At 49.0% G+C, this 22,436-nt stretch overlaps 1 protein-coding gene across 2 annotated transcripts in view; it reads left to right on the top strand.

The window, feature by feature from the left end:
- Nucleotides 1–22,350, top strand: part of tubgcp3 (tubulin, gamma complex associated protein 3) — a 28,575-nt gene extending 6,225 nt beyond the window's left edge. Inside the window, exons 5-23 of one of the 2 annotated variants that reach the window (XM_056587727.1) lie at nucleotides 252–502; nucleotides 1,975–2,141; nucleotides 2,913–3,025; nucleotides 4,925–5,050; nucleotides 5,484–5,552; nucleotides 6,134–6,266; nucleotides 7,013–7,179; nucleotides 10,699–10,809; nucleotides 11,483–11,591; nucleotides 12,901–13,090; nucleotides 13,743–13,878; nucleotides 15,364–15,432; nucleotides 15,786–15,921; nucleotides 16,201–16,289; nucleotides 17,407–17,538; nucleotides 17,897–18,037; nucleotides 19,938–20,054; nucleotides 20,207–20,301; nucleotides 20,983–22,350. In XM_056587727.1, coding sequence (XP_056443702.1) covers nucleotides 252–502; nucleotides 1,975–2,141; nucleotides 2,913–3,025; nucleotides 4,925–5,050; nucleotides 5,484–5,552; nucleotides 6,134–6,266; nucleotides 7,013–7,179; nucleotides 10,699–10,809; nucleotides 11,483–11,591; nucleotides 12,901–13,090; nucleotides 13,743–13,878; nucleotides 15,364–15,432; nucleotides 15,786–15,921; nucleotides 16,201–16,289; nucleotides 17,407–17,538; nucleotides 17,897–18,037; nucleotides 19,938–20,054; nucleotides 20,207–20,301; nucleotides 20,983–21,040 — 2,409 coding nt within the window. In that variant the 3' untranslated portion in view covers nucleotides 21,041–22,350. The remainder of the gene's footprint in view (nucleotides 1–251; nucleotides 503–1,974; nucleotides 2,142–2,912; nucleotides 3,026–4,924; nucleotides 5,051–5,483; nucleotides 5,553–6,133; nucleotides 6,267–7,012; nucleotides 7,180–10,698; nucleotides 10,810–11,482; nucleotides 11,592–12,900; nucleotides 13,091–13,742; nucleotides 13,879–15,363; nucleotides 15,433–15,785; nucleotides 15,922–16,200; nucleotides 16,290–17,406; nucleotides 17,539–17,896; nucleotides 18,038–19,937; nucleotides 20,055–20,206; nucleotides 20,302–20,982) is intronic. The other variant, XM_056587728.1, reaches the window with a different exon arrangement.
- Nucleotides 22,351–22,436: the final 86 nt, after the last annotated feature.

Below are 22,436 nucleotides of genomic sequence, written 5' to 3'. Positions count from 1 at the left end.
CGCCCCGTCCCCGACTAACGAACGCCCCGTCCCCAACTAACGAACGCCCCGTCCCCGACTAACGAACGCCGCGTCCCTGACTAACGAACGCCCAGTCCCCGACTAACGAACGCTCCGTCCCCGACTAACGAACGCCCCGTCCCCGACTAACGAACGCCCCGTCCCCGACTAACGAACGCCCCGTCCCCGACTAACGAACGCCCCGTCCCCGACTAACGAACGCCGTGTCCCTGTGTTTGTGGCCCCCACAGCTGGGCAGCTACGGGGCCCTGTTCGCCCAGGCCCTGCCCCGGGACGCCCACTCCACTCCCTTCTACTGCACCCGCCCCCAGAGCCTGGCGCTCAGCTACGGGGACCGGGCGTCGGCCCCCGGCGGGGCCACGGTGGTGGCCGGGGCCCCCGGGGCTCTCTCCAGCACCACCATGGGGACCAGCGGGATCTCCAGCCTGGGGGTGTACACGCTCAACGGGCCCTCGCCCACGCCCCAGTCCCTCCTGGCCGGGTAAGACGATCCTCGAGGAGGCGGAGCAACCGGGTTAAATGATATGTTAAGTTCAATGATGTGTTAATTTGTTGAGCAACATCATAAGCGCACAACCAGTGTGCTTTTATGATGTTGAGCGCACACAGTTTGACGGCTTCTTGACTCTTTCTATCGGGGCAGTGTTGTTGACGTTGGGCCTTCTATCTTTATTACTAAACGTGATTTGCGGCATGATCCAAAGCGATGTGAACTGGTTCACCCTGGCCTCAGAGATGTACAAATCCATGGATGTGCGGACAAACCTGAAACCTGGATACGCGTGTGCGTTTTAAGAAGTTGTCCCTCGTGCGCTGTCCCCACCTGCAAACAGGCCGAGACAGTATTGAGCGCGTGCTACCCCCTTTGTGTAAAACAGATGAGGTTTTGAATATATATACAGATCAAAAATGCAACGCAAACAGTTGGAGAATCCTGATCTAGATCTAAGTCTAGATCTAGACCTAGATCTAGATCTATCTCATGTAAACAGGGCCACATAGCTTTTATCTTTGTACTCAAACACTCCCATTAGTCAGCATCCAGACCATAATACTATGTATTTTTCCTAATCACTGGTGGGATTGCGTGAGGCGGAAGTGTGATTAAAGGTCCTAATTCAGTATTGATGCTTTAATTATGCATACTCTTTTCCCGTTCCAAAGCGTTCCCCGGAGTTATGTGCTGGGATTTAGTTATTTATTTAGCGGCCCTGAGTGCATCAACACATCGCCCAGGGGTCGGCTGTGTTTACACAGCGGCCACCACTTACCCTACGAGACACTAAGCTATACAGCGCTTGTGCTGGACGAGTTACCCAGAGGTCGAATGGATGCAATTATTAAATACTGGCAGTACATTGAATGTCCGTTTTACAATTCCGACGGGGCTCGTGTGATGCGCGCAGGTGTCTGCTGACTTTGCCGATCGTTTTGTTTTCGTTTCGTTGTGTTGCCGCCGGACTGGTGTCGGATATTGCTCTCGTAGAAATGTATAATATGATATTAAAATGTTATTTTTGGATCAGTTTCCAGCAATGTTGACTTTATAAGTCACCATGAGTTAAAAAAAACTTGCTTTAATTTTTTTTTAAATATGATGTTGGCAAGCCCTCGCAAAATTCCTTTATTATCTTCAGTTTCTAATGTTGAAGTACTGTGTGTACCCTGTGTTGGCTTCATCGTTTTAAACTTATTAAAAGTCACTTGTATTTTTCCATTACCTGCTTAACTTTGGTATTATTGAATGAGGTTGCATTTTCTATGAGAAAATGTATATTATGGTTAGCCTTTATGCACACAGATTAACGTGTGTGTGTGTGTGTGTTTGTGTGTGTGTGTGTGTGTGTGTGTGTGTGTGTGTGTGTGTGTGTGTGTGTGTGTGTGTGTGTGTGTGTGTGTGTGTGTGTGTGTGTGTGTGTGTGTGTGTGTGTGTGTGTGTGTGTGTGTTCCCAGTCAACCCCCAGCTGCAGGCGGTCCGGCGCTGGGCTCGCGTCTCGCCTGGGCCCTCCCGGTTGGCTCCGCCCCTGCCTGTGCCCTGGCCCCGCCTTCATCACGGCCCCCCCTGGGGCCCGTCTCCCTCAACCGCGGCATACGGCCCCGCCGCGACGGGGACCCCAACGGTGACCGCCGACCTCCGTTTCAGAACGGCCGTCCGTTGATTAAAACTACAATCCCCTGAAAGACGGCGCCGTTTTACAGACGGCCTCATCGTAGACAGACGCAGGCCGTCGGGGGTTCGGCTTAGCTCAGGAGGTGGAGCGGGTGGGCTTGTGAGCGGAAGGTTCCTAGTTCGATTCCCGGCTCCTCCTAAGCATCCCTGAGGGGTCCCTGAGCGTGACTAACTCGCCTTGAATGTGTGGAAGAAGCGTTGGTAGCTGCTTTGGATAAAAGCGTCGGCCAAACGCCCTAAAACGTAAAATGTAAAAATGGCCTCTGTGGAAAGGCACTCTTACCCGTGTCTTCATCGTGCTTTAGACTGTATCAGGCAGGAGGAGAGGCGGTAATCGCACAAAGCGCTGGTCGACTTAGTCCGTGCTCCTCGTGTTGGAATGTCACCGGGAGGGGGGGGGGTCAAGGGTCGTGGCGACGTAATTGGAAAAGTTTGGAGTTTCGACCTCCCTGGGACTCGAACCGGCGTATACTGCTGCGCTGGCCATCCTCTGACCCGTTACAACACAATGATCCACCTCAACTGTTTAGTTTTCTCTAACCAACAGGTCCCCCCCCCCCCCCCCCCCCCCCACCCTTATAGCCTTTCCCATTATTATCTGTTCCGGGCGGCCGGCCACACTCTGCCGGGCGTGGAGGTTTTGTCGTTCTTTTTTTTTATTACCGTTCAGATGTTGACGACCTTCCTATTTTTTGTTCCGTGTCCTTCGGCGGGGGCGCAGCGGAGGTGACGGAGGCGGCGCTGGTGCGAGACATCCTCTACGTGTTCCAGGGCATCGACGGCAAATACATCAAGATGAACCTCGCCGACAACTGCTACAAGATGGACGCCAAGGTACCGTGCGCCGGTAGTGAGAAAAGGGGCGGAAAAAAACGGCCGCCAAAATGAAAGATCTGTTTGATACCCTCCCTGAAGCAAAGTTGCCGATAGGGTAGGGCTGCTTGATTTATGAAAAAAAAATCATAAGCACGATTAATTTGGTCAATATTGAAATAATGATTATTCGAAAAAAATATTGGAGTTTGAAAACATGATGCATTCATTCAGCGTTTCTCTCAAAAAGCACGTTGAAATTTCCCCTAACATTTTTTCTATTTAATGTTTTTATATTTATTTTTATTTATTGGTTTGGAGATCGTCTGACCCAAAAATCTAAATTTGATTAATTGCACAGCCCTATGAGAGGGATAGGTTATTAGTGTTAAATTACTTATCGATGAGTCATAATATGGAAATAGTACAATTATGTAATTTAGCTTTGATGCAGTTCTTTGGTGTATTTGTGCTCCTTATGCTATTTCATTGTTTGACACATTCTGCTTCGATTCGATTTTATACTGTCAGTGAGGTTTAGATAAAGTTAAACTCAAGCTTTCTTTGGTGAACATTTGAAACAAAACAAAATTGTTTTTGACAAGTATTTAGAGTTGCTCTATTTAAACACACGGGAACAATATGATGCTGCTGATACGGCTATAGACTATATGGGGGAGGGAGGATTGGGATGGGTGTGTGTCACGTCGACAGCTCCCCCCATTAAGACAGAGTCTGTCTGTCGACACGCTAACACAGACGACAACAAAAAGGTGTGTGTGTGTGTGTGTGTTGATCAGTCCTCCCTCCTCTGAACCGTCTTTAAAAGCAAAGTTGATTCTTTAAAAAGATTCAACAGATCAATATGGCGCTCTTTGGCTCACTGCCTCATCGACCACTCTTCTCCCCTCTCCACTCAGTCTGTCCATCCATCTCTCTCGCTCTCCCTCTCCCTCCCTCCCTTCAAGTTATCACACACACACACACACACACACACACACACACACACACACACACACACACACACACACACACACACACACACACACACACACACACACACACACACACACACACACACACAAATTCACACACACAAATTCACACACACACACACACACAAATTCACACACACACACACACACACAAATTCACACACACACACACACACACACACACACACACACACACACACACACACACACACTCAAATTCACACACATACACACACACACTCAAATTCACACACACACACACACACACACACACTCAAATTCACACACACACACACACACTCAAATTCACACACACACACACACACACACTCAAATTCACACACACACACACACACACAAGCGCTTCCCCTCATCTACAGCAGCAGGGCTAAAGATAGGCTTATAGTCACACCGTTGGATGTGGAAGCACTCAGGCTCATTTAGACATGCATTAGCCCAGGGCTGCAGATATTTACGGCTTTTGCCTTCTGGGCACTTAGCCTCGGTATAAAGCGAATCCTACAAGGTTTACGGTACCGGGCGTCTGTGCGGACCGGGTACGGGGGGGTGGGGTACCAGGCCGGTGGGTCCGAGTCACCCTGGATGTGGTCCGCCAAGGGCCCCATCTCACTAGGGGACTTTTAAAGTCTGAGCCGTCTTCGGCGGAACACCCCACCCGACCCGGTCCTGACGGCTCAGCCTTGCCGTCGTGTCGCTGGTCCACACGAGGCGACCGGGAAACGGGCGTCAAACGTTCAACCCGCTGTCTCCACCGCGACACCGCTAAAGATTTGATGCGTATTCCGTCAAAAATATTTAAATATTGTTTTTTTTATGTGAAACTATCCTTTGAGCGAGTATGTTTCCAACCACTTGTCAGTTAGCGTTGAACCCTGCTGTGTGAATGACCTCTGACCTCTGACAGGTGGTGCTGTGTAAGTCCCTGAGGGACACGGGCAGCAGGCTGGCCGAGCTGGGATGGCTGCACAACAAAGTGCGCAAGTACACGGACGCCCGCAGCCTCGACCGCGCCTTCGGGTTGGTCGGACAGGTGTGTGGGGCTGGGGGCAAGTGTGTGTGTTTGTGTGTGTGTGTGTGTGGTAAACCTGCAACATCGCTGTATTTAGTAAATTAATATTTATGTCAAATTGGTACCACTAATTTAATACTTTTTCAAATGAATAATAATCTTGTTATCGATGGTCAACCTCATTATTAATGGCCTGTATTTGTGTTTGATGTATTATTAATTATTTCATAAAATTCACATGGAGGGGACTACATGTATTAATTTTTTAAATATCAGTGTATCATCTTAAATGACGCGTTGTGGTGTTGAAACCGTATCTACACCTCGTAGGCAAAACAAAACCTCAGACAACGTGACCGCATCGGTCGGTCTCTTCTAATGCTATTGTCTCTCCTGTCCAGCCCTCTCTGAGCCACTGTCTCCCTCTCATGACGTCGCCTCTCTCTCCCTGCAGAGCTTCTGTGCGTCGCTTCACCAGGAGCTGAAGGAGTACTACCGCCTCCTCTCTGTGCTCCACTCCCAGGTGGTGTAAAGTACCTGCTGAGATGAGCAAAACAAAGAATGGGCCTGGCTGCATGTACCTTAAGAGAACTGTAGCGGGAACAATGCTTTATACTTAAATGAGTTAAAGGTGCGGTGGGGGTTAGACTCGAGAGTTATAAATAGAGAGAGCTATATTTTTTAACTCATTTTGAATTTGAGTCATCCCTCTCTGCTCCCTCCCTACCTATGTTCCTCCACCATTGAGAAGTATTGCATTTCACTGACCTGTGATTGACAGCCGAGAGATAGAACACATCAGAGAAGAGATGCCCTGATCAGTAAGAAATTGGCAAGGAGAAATGGTCTCAAATCAGAAGCAGGCACAACTGTGAATCTGATATTCTCACGGAGAATTATTCTCTCTAATGGCTGACAGATGGCCAGAACATTACAAACATTAAGAACAAAAACGTCTCAAAGAATAAAATTCATTGCGCATAAAAAAAATATGGCAAAAAAATTGAAAATTCAGACACGCACACAATATCACCCAGGTTCATGATATTTCATTGCAAACGGTTGAAAATAAAGTGTGTGTGTGTGTGTTTTTGTGTGTCCCAGCTGCAGGTGGAGGAGGACCAGGGGGTGAACCTCATGGTGGAGAGCAGCCTGACCCTGAAGAGGCTGCTGGTCTGGACCTACGACCCCAAGGCCCGGCTCAAGACCCTGGCCGCCCTCGTCGACTTCTGCCAAGGTGTGTGTGTGTTCTGAGTAGCCGCCATGGAGCCGTCTTCTCCTCGTTTACGCACGCGCCACTCCGATGGTACTGTCCATGCAAACATATTTTGGCCAAAGTTGGTGTCAAAGTCGGCTTTATTTTCAATTTCCACACAGGTAACTAAAATACAGAGGAAGTAAACAACGTTCCTCCCTATCCCAATAGCAACAGATAAAGACAAGTAAACAATAACAACAGAAAGACAAGTAAACAATAACAGATTAAGACAAGTAAACAATAACAACAGAAAGTCAAGTAAACAATAACAACAGATAAAGACAAGTAAACAATAACAACAGATAAAGACAAGTAAACAATAACAACAGTAAGTAAACAATAAAGTGCACAACAGATAAAGACATTTACTTATCTAAATAGAAACGATGAAATATAAAATATAAAAGTGTGTAAAAAACAGTGGTAGTCAGTAGTAGCAGCAAAATATATATTGATGACATAAAAGTGCAAACTATATATATTGTGATATATGTAAGTCGGTCCCTTCATGAACCCAGTCGGGTGGGCCCCTGGATCGTCCGGTAGACCCCAGTAGCGTGTTTCCACTGCACATGTTAAACCGTGGTGTGTGTGTGTGTGTGTGTGTGTGTGTGTGTGTGTGTGTGTGTGTGTGTGTGTGTGTGTGTGTGTGTGTGTGTGTGTGTGTGTGTGTGTGTGTGTGTGTGTGTGTGTGTGTGTGTGTGTGTGCGCGTGTGTGCGCACAGGGCGCAAGGGCGGCGAGCTGGCGTCGGCCGTCCACGCGTACGGCAAGACGGGCGACCCCCAGATGAGGGCGCTGGTGCAGCACATCCTCAGCCTGGTGTCCCACCCCATCCTCAACTTCCTGTACCGCTGGATCTACGACGGGGAGCTGGAGGACACCTACCACGAGGTGACCGGACGCACGCACGCACCGACGCATATAGTCGCACGTGTGCAGACAGATGCACGCATTGTAGACGCATGCTCACATATGCCGCTTTTCCACCGACCGTACCAGCTCAACTCGCCACGACTTGGCGTGGCACGACTTGGTTTGGTTCCAGGCACGTCTTGTTTCCATCTGAAAACGTACCTCTGGCATGGGTCGCATAGCCAGCCATTAGACACATAAACAGATAGGGCTACACACAGGAGCGTCTCCACCTCGGTCACAGTCCACGGCGTGTTCTTGCGCTCTGATCCTGCGTTGTTCAATAATCAATCACTATAGAGTACTGGCAACCGGATTTTCAGTTCTAAACAACCGAACGAGAGATGGCGTTTTCCATTGCCATTGTGTGTTGTTTCTTTCAAAATGGAAATAAATCTATTTCAAGAGGTGAAAATCACTACCAATCGAAACATGTCGAGGCGTATTCCCCTGGTGTATTAAACTAACAGCAGTTAACACAACGTTAGTTTAGTTTAGTTTTTTTTATTTGAAGACAATCTTTTCCCAATATTACTTACATCATTGGTAAAGAAAACTCGCAAATGAATTTGCCAAAAAATCTTTCCTTTTCTATAAAACGTTCGTGTGGCAGAGGATTTCCCCTTGTTAATTTGGTTTGTGTAGAACCGAAAATCGGTTGCTATGGAAACGTGAGGTCACACTTTAGTAGTCTATTGTTGACTGAACGCTGATGCTAGTATTTAAAGATGCCAGTGTTGTGCCGAAAAAGGAATCCCTGTCTGAAATTGCACCCCCTCTCCGCGTGAACGTGCTTTCTCTTATTTTGTCTGTGCTTTCTAGGGTCATGTATACATGTATGACTTGTAAACTATTACGTATTTTAGTGCCCTCGTAGTTCATTATCGTGAATGGGATAACTTACATTGTGGGTCGCCTATAAAACCTAAAATCGCTTTCTCTGACAAGTTACTCATCTTGTGATGATATGATATATAAACACTGCTATAAACTATAAACCTTTTTTTCGCCAGAAGAAGAAATCTTGCATATCGCTTTCTGTGATACGACGGGTTGTGACAATATGATATAAACACGGCTATAACGCGGAGAGGGGCTGCGATTTCACAGGGTGTCAGGCTCTGACGTTGCACACGTCCAGTGGCGTCACTCTCTGGCCAATCAGTGGCCAGCAGCCTGTTGACGTCACACAAAAGTACCGGTTCAGCTCTCATGGAACCTGGATGGATGTGAGACTAATGCCGCTTTTCCACTGCATGGTACCAGCTCGACTCGACTCGACTCGACTCGACTCAGCTCGCATTTTTGGCGTTTCCACCGCGAAAACATGGTATCTGGTACCTGAAGTGGCTGCTTTTTTTAGTACCGCCTGACTCTAGGTTCCAAGCGGCTGAGCCGATGCTAAAAGGTGACGTCGGCAGACGGCCGGCCACTGATTGGCCAGAGAGTGTGACGAAGTCACGAGAGCGACATGGCAACCATGCTGGTAACAGCCATAGCAGCGCCGCAGCCAACAAATTCCACTTCTTCAACTTCTTCAACATGCCAGCTAATAATAGTAATGTTATCGATGTCCTCCATTGTTGTTATGTGGGTTCTCTCCATGTGTGGGTTGCGTAGGTGTTGTTTGCGTCGCGTACAAAAATACTTCACGGCCCTTTCGCGCAGCCGACCCCGCCCACGTCCAGGAGGTACTATTTGCGGTGGAAAACGACCCGTGCTGCTGCCGAGTCGAGTCGAGTCGAGTCGAGTCGAGCTACATGTGCGGTGAAAAAAAGCGGCATAAAAAAGTACCGGGTACCAGATTTTGGCAATGGAAAAGCAAAAAAAGGCGGGGTGAGTTGAGCTGGTACTATCGGTGGAAAAGCGGCAATAGACGCAAACACGCATGCACGCACATAGACGTATACAGAGGGACGCACGCACGCACACAGAGGATCGCACACAGAAGAACGCACACAGAGGAACGCACACAGACACACTCATGCAGACGCATACACACAGACGCACACACATAGACGAACATACACATAGACGCACACACACACAGACGCACACACACAGGCGCACACACACAGACGCACACACACAGACACACACACACAGACGCATACACACAGACGCTCCGACAGACACACCCACATAGACGCACACACACAGACGCACACACACAGACGCACACACAAAGACGCATACAAAGACATACGCACACGCATCACACAGGGTTTGGTTCCATACAATCTGGGACATTGCATGTCAATTACATTTTTTTATCCTTTAAATACTGATTATTGCTATTTTTATTATGTTTATGTTACATATATAGATATTACACAATTTATTAGTTAGTTTAGTTTTTTTTACCTTGGGGTATAATCGCAATTTCAAAATACAGCATCAAAACATCTGTTGAGTTGAATACCGTTTAGTTCAGTTTGGGCAGGGTTGAGTTCCTTTGAAATCACAACAGAGAACAGACTGACTGCCAGCCGAGGAACTAAAGACCACACCACTGGAACAGTACGAGGAAACAGACAGTAGTGACAATAATACCGTCTCGTCAAAGTCATTCAATTCTGTTAGGAGCAAACTGACCCACAAGAAGATTATTTTTTATATTTTATTTCCTTTTTTAAATTTATTTTTGTTATTCGAAAATGAAATACACCGCTCGATAAAGAGAGAAATAAAATACTGAACAGAGATTTTAAAACAAACATCCTGAACCTAAAACAATCCCAAACGTCCACGTGCTCCCAACGATCCTGATTTCTGCCCGGGTGGCTCATTAAGAGGCCCACCAATAACGTGCACTCCATCAGAGGGGGTGACCTCATCAATCCACAGGGGGCGGGGCCAAAGAGCAGGAAGCGTTCGGAACAGTATAGTGACACCACTATAAAGGTCATGAAATGCGTTCCCCGAGTGTTACTCGTTGCAGTCTTTGGTGGGCCGGTCAAACTTGGCTGTCTCCCTCCCCTCCCCTCCCCTCCGATCTTATGACAATTATCGGTATTTACGACGGCGTTCTCGCCCGTTTACCCGTTGCCATTTTGGTCCAATGCACCTTTTAATGTGGCCAAACGCGGGAAGTTATTTATACTATTGATTGATATATATTTATAATCTATGTTGAATATAGATAACCTCAGCGAAGGTGAAAGAAGGCACAGTCAGAAAAACACACACATATACACTCTTTCTAGCTCATAAAATACTATTCTGTACAGCCCAAATGAGGCACCATCATTTAAAGCTGCGGTAGGTTAAGGTTCAAGAGCGCCGAAAAGAGCAAAAGAGAGCAAGATTTAAGAAAATTATAATGCCCCCTCCCTCCCTAAGTTTCTCAAAATCGCAAAATCGATTCGCCAATCAAGGGACAGACGCCCTGATTGGTCAGAATTTAGCCTTAAGCCATCTGAAATCAAACTGGTTATCTAGAAAATGATGGTGGTACCTACTGCAACTTTTTTTGACGTCCTTCTCTTTCTTGTGCAGTTCTTTGTGGCGTCTGACCCCAACGTGAAGACGGACCGCCTCTGGCACGACAAGTACTCCCTGAGGAAGTCCATGATCCCCTCCTTCATCACCATGGACCAGTCCCACAAGGTACACACACACACACAAGCATATACACAGACGCACACACGCAAATACAGTCGCACACACACACACTGTGTGTACGAAGAGTGTGTGTAGATCATATGCATAGAGTTGGGGTATAGACTAGAGTTACGATGTTTTGTCCTTCTCTGCTGATCTGTCATCCAGAAAAGTGCCTTTGTTTGTTACTTCTAGTTCTCCGAAATAGTGGTAGTGCTGTTCATTGAGTCATACTGCGAGTCTTTGGAGTCTTTTACACTGAAGCTCTGCCGAGTGGATCTCAAGTCGCTGACGCCGTCAACGCAGCGATCCTACGGGATATTGTTGTTTCGCCTTTTCAAAGTTTTAAATATCATCTTAAAATCACAATAACAATTTGGATGAATTGAAATATTTGGGAGATGAAAAGGGAAATGACGATGAGTCGAGTACAATAAAATAATAATATGTTGAATTATTTTCCAGGGCAGCGGTACTTGGTAACAGCCCCTGTTACATAGTTTTGGGAGAACCTTGCCTGTATGCAACTCAAAGTCAATCCAATCAGATCTAAGTAGACTCAGATCTACAACAACTACTCCTCAGTCGATGGCCGTGGAAGGAGTCCGACCACGTTGTCATCATGGCAGTCGTTGACTGGTAGCCAATCACGCGTCTGTCCCCGTCTGCCCCTCACCAGGTGCTGCTGATCGGGAAGTCCATCAACTTCCTGCACCAGGTGTGTCACGACAGAACGCCGCCCGGCAAGATCACACCGGCCTCCAAGTCCGCCGACACGCCCAGCGATGGTAGACCACGCTTTATTTTCTGGCTGTCTGTCTCTCTCTCTCTCAGTTTCTCTGTCTGTGTCTGCCTCTATCGGTCTGTAGGTCTGTCTGTCTCTCTCTCTCTTGTCTGTCTCTGTCTCCCTCGCTCTATTACAATTCCAAAAGCTTTAAGGGGAGGCCTTTGGATGTCGCAAATAAAATAAATTGTGGATTGAATTCACTTCAAGTATTACAAGACTTTTTAAGAAACGACACTGGACAAACAACAAACCAGATGAATGAAATGATGAAACAAAGATGACGACTTTCAAACCCAACACACTTTTGTGTGCCTGTGTGCGTGCGCAGATGTTGTTACCGACAACGCGGTTCCCCTGTAGCCCGCTGGCATCGATCACTGCACTTACCGCTAGCTGTCCTTGTCCTTGTTCCCTTTAATAATGGAAGGAGAGAGAGAGACGGGATGGAGGGGGGGGGGGTGTATATACATTGCCACATTCCATTGATTCCCACCTTTTTTTAGCCTCAAGGTGTACCATCGCTCAAAGCTGAGCGCATACAGGTATCGAACGTCCACCTACTGTCTAGATTCATCCCGCGCCGTCTGACTCGACATGGTCAACTCGCGTCTTCCCCGTGAGAGTCTGCTGGAAGATATCACAAGACATACGGGAAGGCAGATCATCTAGTCTGAAAGACCCTGTTCCCGTTTTTTGCGAGCGACACAGGGGTGTGGTCCATGTAGGGTCACAGGAGAAGAGGCTAAACGGGAAATCCACACAGTTGCTAGAACATAGAGGCTCTCTAGCAACTATATCTATGTAGGGCTCTTTAGTAACACAGGGCAACATATAGTGCGTGTTTATTGGTAAGATACGCTCAATGATAAGCTGGTAGCTCCTTTGCGCCCTGTAGCTTTGGGCTGGGAGTCAAACATCCTAACCGATGGTTTACCCTGTCTCCCTCCCTACTTCCTCCACCCACCCTTTCAACCAACTCGCCCTCCTCCTCCCCCCACCTCCTCCTCCTCTACCCCCATCTCACCCCCTCCTCCCACCTATTCCTCTTATTCAATCTCACCTACTCCACCCTTTCATCTCCACCCACCTCCTCCTCCTCCTCCTCCTCCTCCTCCTCCTCTTCCTCCCACCTCCTTCTCCTCCACCCACCTCCTCCTCCTCCTCCTCCTCCTCCTCCTCCTCCTCCTCCTCCTCCTCCTCCTCCTCCACCCACTTCCTTCTCCTCCACCCACCCACCTCCCCTCCCCTCTTCCATCTCCTTCCCCCCCATCCACTCATCTCCCCCCCCCCCCCCCCCCCCCCCCCCCCAGCGGCGGAGCTGCTGTGGGACCTGGAGGGGGCGTTCCAGGGGAAGATCGACGCAGCGTACTTCGACACCAGCAGGTACCTGCTGAACGTGCTGAACCGCGACTACCTGCTCCTGGACCACCTGCAGGCCATGCGCCGCTACCTTCTGCTGGGCCAGGGGGACTTCATCCGCCACCTCATGGACCTGCTCAAGTACGTGGCCAGCGGGGCCGCCAGCACACACACACACACACACACACAGACACAGACACACAGACATGCACACACGCACTCACCACCCGCACACTCAAACTCTCACACCCACATTCTCACTCTCACACCCACTGACTCTCACACTCTCACACTCTCTCACATTCTCACACACACACACACACACACACACACACACACACACACACACACACACACACACACACACACACACACACACACACACACACACACACACACACCTTTTAAGAAGGCACACTCCGTGTGCTAGACCCTCATGGACCTGCTGAAGTCAGTGGCCAGCCAGATCCCACACACTCACATTCACACTCTCACACTCTCACTCACATTCTTACACTCACACACACTCTCACACACTCACATTCTCTCTCACACACACACACACACACACACACACTCACACTCACATTCTTACTCTCACGCACACACACATTCAGAAGGCACACTCAATGTCATTGACCCTCCTGTTCGATTTCACATCGGAAACTAATAAAATGTACCTTCTCTTAGGATTGCGAACAAAAATAAATGAGCCCTACCGGAAAAAACTATTGGGAATGGGATGAATAGAACTCAATGTAATATATAATAACATAATACTGTTGTACCTCAGGCCAGAGCTGGCCCGCCCGGCAACCACTCTCTACCAGCACAACCTCACGGGCATCCTGGAGACGGCGGTGCGCGCCACCAACGCCCAGTACGACAACGCCGAGATCCTCAAGAGGCTGGACGTCCGCTTGCTGGAGGTCAGTGCCTCTGGTTTGTCCCTGGTTTGTCCCTGGTCTGTCTCTGGTCTGTCTCCTGTCTGCCTCTGGTCTGCCTCTGGTCTGCCTCTGGTCTGCCTCTGGTCTGTCTCTGGTCTGTCTCTGGTCTGTCTCTGGTCTGCCTCTGGTCTGTCTCTGGTCTGCCTCTTGTCTGTCTCTGGTCTGCCTCTGGTCTGTCTCTGGTCTGTCTCTGGTCTGTCTCTGGTCTGTCTCTGGTCTGTCTCCGGTCTGTCTCTGGTCTGTCTCTGGTCTGTCTCTGATCTGTCTCTGGTCTGTCTCTGGTCTGCCTCCTGTCTGTCTCCGGTCTGTCTCCTGTCTGTCTCTGGTCTGTCTCTGGTCTGTCTGGTCTGCCTCCTGTCTGTTTCTGGTCTGTCTCTGGTCTGTCTCTGGTCTGTCTGGTCTGTCTCTGGTCTGTCTCTGGTCTGTCTCTGGTCTGTCTCTGGTCTGTCTCTGGTCTGTCTCCTGTCTGTCTCCGGTCTGTCTCCTGTCTGTCTCCTGTCTGTCTCTGGTCTGTCTCTGGTCTGTATCTGGTCTGCCTCCTGTCTGTCTGCTCTGCCTCCTGTCTGTCTCTGGTCTGCCTCCTGTCTGTCTCTGGTCTGTCTCTGGTCTGCCTCTCGTCTGTCTCTGGTCTGCCTCTTGTCTGTCTCTGGTCTGCCTCTTGTCTGTCTCTGGTCTGTCTCCGGTCTGTCTCCGGTCTGTCTCTGGTCTGTCTCTGGTCTGTCTCTGGTCTGTCTCTGGTCTGCCTCCTGTCTGTCTCCTGTCTGTCTCCTGTCTGTCTCTGGTCTGTCTCTGGTCTGTCTGGTCTGCCTCCTGTCTGTCTCTGGTCTGTCTCTGGTCTGTCTCTGGTCTGTCTCTGGTCTGTCTGGTCTGTCTCTGGTCTGTCTCTGGTCTGTCTCTGGTCTGTCTCTGGTCTGTCTCTGGTCTGTCTCCTGTCTGTCTCCTGTCTGTCTCTGGTCTGTCTCTGGTCTGTCTCTGGTCTGTATCTGGTCTGCCTCCTGTCTGTCTGCTCTGCCTCCTGTCTGTCTCTGGTCTGCCTCCTGTCTGTCTCTGGTCTGTCTCTGGTCTGCCTCTCGTCTGTCTCTGGTCTGCCTCCTGTCTGTCTCTGGTCTGTCTGGTCTGTCTCTGGTCTGTCCCTGGTCTGTCTGGTCTGCCTCTCGTCTGTCTCTGGTCTGCCTCCTGTCTGTCTCTGGTCTGACTGGTCTGTCTCTGGTCTGTCCCTTGTCTGCCTCCTGTCTGTCTCTGGTTTGTCTCTGGTCTGTCTCTGGTTTCCTCTCCTGCCTCCTGTCTGTCTCTTGTCTTCTTGAGGTCACTGCCGCATGTCTGTCTGTCTGTCTGTCTGTCTGTCTGTGGATCAACCTCTGTCCGTCCGTCTCCTTCTCCCTGTTTGTCTTTCTGCCTGTCCACTTGGATGGATCCACAATCGCCCCTAGTAGAACCTCCATTAAGATAATGAAACGTCTCTTCCAGGTGTCGCCCGGTAGCACGGGCTGGGATGTCTTCAGTCTGGACTACCACGTGGATGGACCAATCGCCACGGTAACGCACGCTTGCTACACCCCACATGCAGCAGTTGCTGTCCCATTGGATTCAAACGCCTTGATGTGGTTCTGCATATGGCATGAAGTTACCGCAAAATCCACTGCACCTTTAACAATTAGCTAATTTAGCAATTATTGAATCCTTATCTTACTTTGTGGTGTCGTACTTTGTGTAAAGATCAGCTTGAATGGAAGTCTCAAAGCTATACTGCTTGTGTTATTGTAATACCATGATTCAAGAAATCAATCATACAGGAACAAAAATTTGTGTATCCGTCTGAGGGCACTTCAGGCGTTTACAAGTGTGTGTGTGTGTGTTGGTGTGTGTGTGTGCGTGCGCATGTGCTCCAGGTGTTCACGCGCGAGTGCATGAGCCGTTACCTGCGTGCCTTCAACTTCCTGTGGAGGGCTAAGAGGATGGAGTACACGCTGACGGACATCTGGAAGGGCCAGATGTGCAACGCCAAGCTCCTCAAGACCATGCCAGGTGAGTGACAGCACACATAGACAAACTCACCCTCTAAACCACTCACCCACCCACCCACCCACCCACTCACTCACTCAGTCACTCACCCACCCACTCACTCAGTCACTCACTCACTCACGCAGGTTGATGCAGTTGAATGCGGCTACCATGCCGCATGCAATGTCCCAACAACACCCTGCCAGTCCCTTATCCCCTCCCCCTGGTGCTTGGTGTTTGCCTCCCTGTGCTCTTCTCTGTGCTGGGTTTTGATGACACCTGGGTTTCGCCGTCTTGTTGCAGAGCTGTCCGGGGTGCTCCACCAGTGCCACATCCTGGCCTCCGAGATGGTCCACTTCATCCACCAGATGCAGTACTACATCACCTTTGAGGTGAGGAGGCCGCCTGCCCCCCCCCCCCCCCTAACCCCGCCCACCACCCTACCTTATCGCTACCGTTCGCACGGCTGAACACGCCGCCTCAGAAGCACTGGGTGCGGTCATGACGACGAGCAATTTGCAACACGCCGTTTCCCCAAGAGCCGTCTGCTTGTGACCTCACAAGTGGGAGTTTGTCCCGCTTGTGACCCCACAAGTGGGAGTTTGTCCCGCTTGTGACCTCACAAGTGGGAGCTTGTCCCGCTTGTGACCTCACAAGTGGGAGTTTTGCTGCCTTCAACACAGCTCGGAGGTTCGGGAGCTCTTACGTGTCTTTACGTAAACCTTCTCTAAGCCTAACCCGAAATAAGAGTGTTCAGGAAACGCCCCTCAGAAGTTCGTAGGCTATGACATAAAACTGAAAAAATATGTATGGATGACTGCAGGGGCCTCTTTGCTCTTCTTTGCTGAATCAGATGAATCACTCATTAGAACTGCTTGCGAAGGTTGAACATGAGCGAGAATTAATCGGGTGATGTTTATAATTGTAAGCTGTAATGTATCGTAATGCATAAGTTCGAATGGGTGTTATTCTCGCCTCTTAGTGCTTGCTGCAAGTTCGCTCAATGAAATGGGCAGCCATTGTTGTGACGTGATCTCAGAGGACTCGGGTTGCTTTACTTCTGCGTGAAACTCTGAGCGAAAACTCTGACCCAACGGCGTGTTCAAAGCACTTTCCTCCGAGCTTAAGGTCCGAAACTCCCGGAACCTCTGAGCGTTTTGAAGGCAGCATTTGTCCCGCTTGTGACCTCGCAATGTTCATCATTAGCTGGGGACATTTTGGATCATTGGAGATTATCTGTGTAGCAAGGAGGCGCTGAACCGTGGGCACCCTCTAGTGGTTGTTTTTATGCATCCATAAAGGAGACATGGGGCGATATGCTAACAATGTTAACATATGTTAACAGCATTATTAACATGTTAGCAATGCTGCCACGATGCGGTAATCAGGTTAGAGCACGTCCCCACTGTTAAAGTAATCAAGCGTGTGTGTGTGTGTGTGTCTGTGTCTGTGTCTGTGTCTGTGTCTGTGTCTGTGTCTGTGTCTGTGTCTGTGTCTGTGTCTGTGTAGGTGCTGGAGTGCTCGTGGGACGAGCTGTGGAACAAGGTGCAGCAGGCCCAGGACCTGGACCACATCATCACCGCCCACGAGGTCTTCCTGGACACCATCATCTCCAGGTGCCTGCTGGACAGCAACAGCAGGGTAACACACACACACGCACGCAACACACTTACTCAAACACTCACACTTTTACACACACACACAGAGACACGGACACACACAAACACGGACACACACATTTCCACAGATACGGACACACACATGGACACACACACATTTACGGACACATACGGACACACACATTTCCACAGATACGGACACACACACACTTACACACTCACACACAAAATCAAAAATGCCACGGCCAAATGTACATTAGGTGAGACCTAAGATCTGTTATTTGGACCGTGATTGGCCTGATCTGGGCTCTGCTGATATCGGTGTGTCTGTCTCTCTCCCTCCCTCCCCCCCCCCTCTCTCCCTCCCTCCCTCCTTCCAGTCTCTTCTGAACCAGCTGAGGGCCATCTTCAACCAGATCATTGAGTTCCAGAGCGCCCAGGACTCTCTGTACCGCTCTGCCCTGGAGGAGCTCCGCCTGCGGCTGCAGTACGACGAGCAGAAGAAGACGAGGGAGACCCAGGTCTGAGGGGGGGGAGACCCAGGTCTGAGGGGGGGAGACCCAGGTCTGAGGGGGGGGAGAGCCAGGTCTGAGGGGGGGGGAGACCCAGGTCTGACTTCCACCACTAGACTATCCGTCTTCAGGGTGTCCGCGGAGGTCTTAAAAGTCTTAAAAAGTCTTAAATTCATTTTTCTAAATTTAAGGTCTTAAAAAGTCTTAAATTCGTCAAAAATGTCATATGCTGGTCTTAAATTTATAACTCGGAGGTCTTAAATTTGTCGGGGCAGGGTTATTTTATTTATTTATTTTCTCGCGGGACTTTTCGGGAAGGAGATGTACGAGGGGCTACTTTCTTGCTAGCTGCATATATAAACGGATCTCTGCGCGCTTGCTAGCTAGTCTGCAACAATGGGTAAATGCAAGTTCAACGTCAGTTGGCTGGAAGACGTCCGTTTCCGAGGTTGGCTAGCGTCCGTTGCCAACCCAGAACAGGCCAGATGCATTCCGTGCAAAAGTAGCCTACATTCAAGCTCGGCACCATGGGGATTAAGGCTGTCGTCAGCCATATGCAGAGCCAAAAACATAAAACCTCTGCCAGGAGCCACACACAGACCCCAGCCATTTCTACGTTTTGCATCTCTGCTGCGGCGGTGGCGCCGCAGACGGTCCGCGCTGCTAGCACTGACCTGAGGGTAGCATTTGGTGCGACACCAACACTGAAAGCGGAGGTGTTGTGGATTCTAAACACAGTGGTCAAGCACCAGTCCTACAACTCAAATGAGGGGATAGGAGATCTCTTCGGTTTGATGTTCCCTGACTCTCAAATCGCGAGCACCTTTACTGCTGGAAGGGACAAAACGGCGTATATAACTCGCTTCGGACCAGCGCCTTTCATCCGAAACGAGCGAATCTGCAGCGTCAACAAGGCCAACAAGCACGCCACCCTAGCCATATTATGGGCAACCGTGTTCCCTTTGGCTGTGATTTGAACTTTGAATTCCTCGTAGGAGTTCATAATAATACATTGCTCGCCTTGGATGAAATACACCGCTCTTGCGCGATTTATTTTGCATAAGGGTGAGTCAAATGACGCGAGAAACGCCCCTTTTATGTGAACGCGCATTGAACCTAAAGCGGAAAACCTGGTTCAACTAATTGAATCTAAAGTGAGCGTCGTGGTACCATTTAACTGTGATTGAGAGTTGCGGCTCTGTCGAGCCAGGTTTTCCCAAGAAAGCCTGGGTATGTTCAACGAGGTTCGTGGTATACCCCCCAGGTCTTACTGAAGGCAATTTAATACCATAAATACGTGCTGGTGCACCCAAATTAAAAATGTAGGCGCACCAGTGCACCCAAGGAAAAAGTTAGTCTGGAGCCCTGGACTATCACTTTATGTTCAATGAACAGACAGAAAGTAAACTTGAATGAGTCTCATTGAGTGACACACATGCTATGCTTGGGTTGTAATACAGCGGGATCCCCCCCACCATTGCGTGTTTAAGGTCTTAAATTTCATTCAAGGTGGTATTAAAAAGGTCTTAAAAAGTCTTAAATTTGACTTGCTGAAACCTGCAGATACCCTGGTCTTACTTTTACACACTCTTGGAATGGCGCAAAACGTGGCGTGTTCTTTTTATGCCTTTTTAATTGGTTAATTGGTTGGTTAATATTACCACCGTAAACGACACACCGTTGAGTCTGAGCTATCGTACTGGTCATTGTGTTCATATCTAGTTCTTGTCGACCCCCCGGTTCGTCATGGAGCGTATCAGACCGACGTACGGTTCAATAGGAGCAAATGCCTAGTTAATAACGGATCATTTGGGGACGACGGCGAACAGCGACCGGAGGTCAGAGGTCAGTGCCACGCCCCTCCGGACCTCGCCGTGACGTCCTCTGTGGTTTTGTGTTCCCGCCGCAGGGCGAGTGGGGCGTGACGGCGGAGCAGGAGGCGGAGGAGGCCAACAGAGTGCGGGAGTTCCAGGACACCATACCCAAGATGCGCTCGCAGCTGCACATCCTCACACACTACTACCAGGTACCCCTGACCCTCCCAGCCTCCCTCCCTCCCTCCCTCCCTCCCTCTGTCTGCGGGGGGGTTAACCTTTTCTTTTGCTTCATATTTGTTTTCCACCAATCATGTCGCTGGAGGCGGGGCTCTGTGAACATCTTTTCTTCCTTTCCCCCCAGGGCATCGTGCAGCAGTTCCTGGTGCTGCTGATGACCAGTCCTGACCAGAGCCTTCGCTTCCTCAGCTTCAGGCTGGACTTCAACGAGCACTACAGGTGTGTGTGGGTGTGGGTGGGCGTGGCTGGGTGGGTGTGTGTGTCAATCAAACACCAGATTGAACCAGGCCTGTGAGAGTCTAGAGGTTTAAAGGTGACATATTTGACCACCAGGTGTGAGTGTGAATAGTAGGCGTGGCCACCTGGTTGTGTGGCGGATAGATGAGCAACGTTTGCTCCAGTCCACTGAGTGGGCTGGTACATTGATCTACCTAGCACACATCTAGGTGGACACGCCCACTTGTGATGTCAGAAGAGGCAGATTTTCCTTGCCTGCTCGGACAGATGGGTTCCGAAGTAGATAGCTTTGGAATCCAAAAAATGCCAAGTAACAAATATTTTAATGCAAAAGGGATTAAACCCTATATGATGTGTATGTTTTATAATATACGATAGATTTACTTATTATTCACGTATTAACAATCTAGAATTTTCAAGCAGGCTCCCATTATTTATATGTTGTTTATTTACTATAAATATTTTCTTTTTTATTATCACTTTTTTTTGCCTCACCCAAAATGCTTAATGTTCAGATGAATTGGATTCTAGGCGGATCAGATCGTCCTTTCTAAAGATTGGTCCTCGGAGCAACACTGAAATCGAATTGCCGCTACACTGAACCATGTGTTTAACCTTCCCTTTCTGGGGGTCCTAACGTTCTCCTTGTGGTCGTCGTTGCAGGGCCAGAGAGCCGAGGCTGCGCGCCTCGCTCGGCACCACCAGGGGGCGACGCTCCTGAGGCGTCTGAAGCTGTGCTGGCGACGTCGTAGGGAGGGGGCTTTGGATCTCACCGTGGGGCCGGGAAACGATGGAACCTCGACCTCCGGGGGGGGGGGGTTCGTTACGGAGGGGATCTTAAGCTTCAGACTGTGGATTTGTTTATTTTTTGTTGCTTTGCCGACATCACATTGCGGTCACAGAAAATGTTTGGGATTTTTGAATTGTGTTAATCTCAAGGAAACAAACGCTGACATCCAGACCCATTTCCAAACTATTGTCGTCATTCATCTTTCTTGACATCCTAGGTGTGTAATGACTTCACGACCCGTCCTCTCCCTACATAATCTGAGTTGTGAAAGGGTCCCAAAGCACCATCCCACCACTGATCCCTTTCTGCACTTTGTTTGTCGACCAACAAGGATTCTGTGGGATAGAGTCAAAGTGCTTGTGCACACTGTGTTGATGGTCTCGTTGGACGTGTTGAGCGTTATTTAAGAACAACCCTTATGTGTCTCTCAAGAAAGAGAATTGGAGCATCAGGAAAACAGTAAGTGTCCACAAGTCAAAGAAGTAAGTGCTCAATTGTAAAGAAAAGAAAATAACCTGTTTGTCTGGTTCTTATTAATTGGTCAAAAATGTACTTCAAGAATACATATAAGACTACAATAGTTACCTGTCGGCACTGATGTTATTTGACTTGACATGACTTTTTCCAGCATAAGATACCGGATGATAAAGGCCACGTGATGGGGGGTTGGTCACCGTACTTCTAGGCCCTGACACACCAGGGGTTAACAGGTTTTCTACAGACACCGGCACTGTGAAGTCTTTTTTCAACCCATCGCGAGATGAATCCTTCAGCCCCATGCGTGTGTCGCTGTGCTTCCCTCCGTCACTCGACTGGCTTCCTGCGCTATTTTTTTAAAACAATCATTTTGACAAAATAGCCAAACCCAAGCTTCTTCTTTTTGTTCATGACTGACTTGAAAAAAGCAGAACCAAATTCTGCTTTTTTGCTCCGATCCGGGGTTGGGTTATATAGCTCGTGTGGAACCCCTAACCAGACCCAGCTTTTATACAAAAATATGTATTAGAAAAAAAACTGTTTATTTGACATGTTCGACTATTTTCTTTGGCTTTTGAATCATTTGAAGCAGGTGTTTAATATTATCTACAGGGGTCCACTCTTATCTGCCTCGCGCCAGGTGATCCAAGCCCCGTCTGATTCTCCGCCTCCCTACAATTGTCTATGTATAAAATATAGAAGACCTGAACGTCTGGTCAATTGTTTAAATAAATTACGTTTTTTTTAAAAGCTTCTTTGTCCTTTGGTGCTAATTTGCTTCGCTCAAATGAAAAAGTATCGCTATCAGGGGGTAGTTCAAAACATCCGTCGAAACCGAAACTATCGACGG

Source organism: Gadus chalcogrammus, chromosome 4 (genome assembly GCF_026213295.1).
Source record: "Gadus chalcogrammus isolate NIFS_2021 chromosome 4, NIFS_Gcha_1.0, whole genome shotgun sequence".
Classification (NCBI taxonomy): domain Eukaryota; kingdom Metazoa; phylum Chordata; class Actinopteri; order Gadiformes; family Gadidae; genus Gadus; species Gadus chalcogrammus.
The sequence above is the reverse complement of the archived record's forward strand: the minus strand, read 5'-3'. Positions and strand labels throughout refer to the sequence as shown.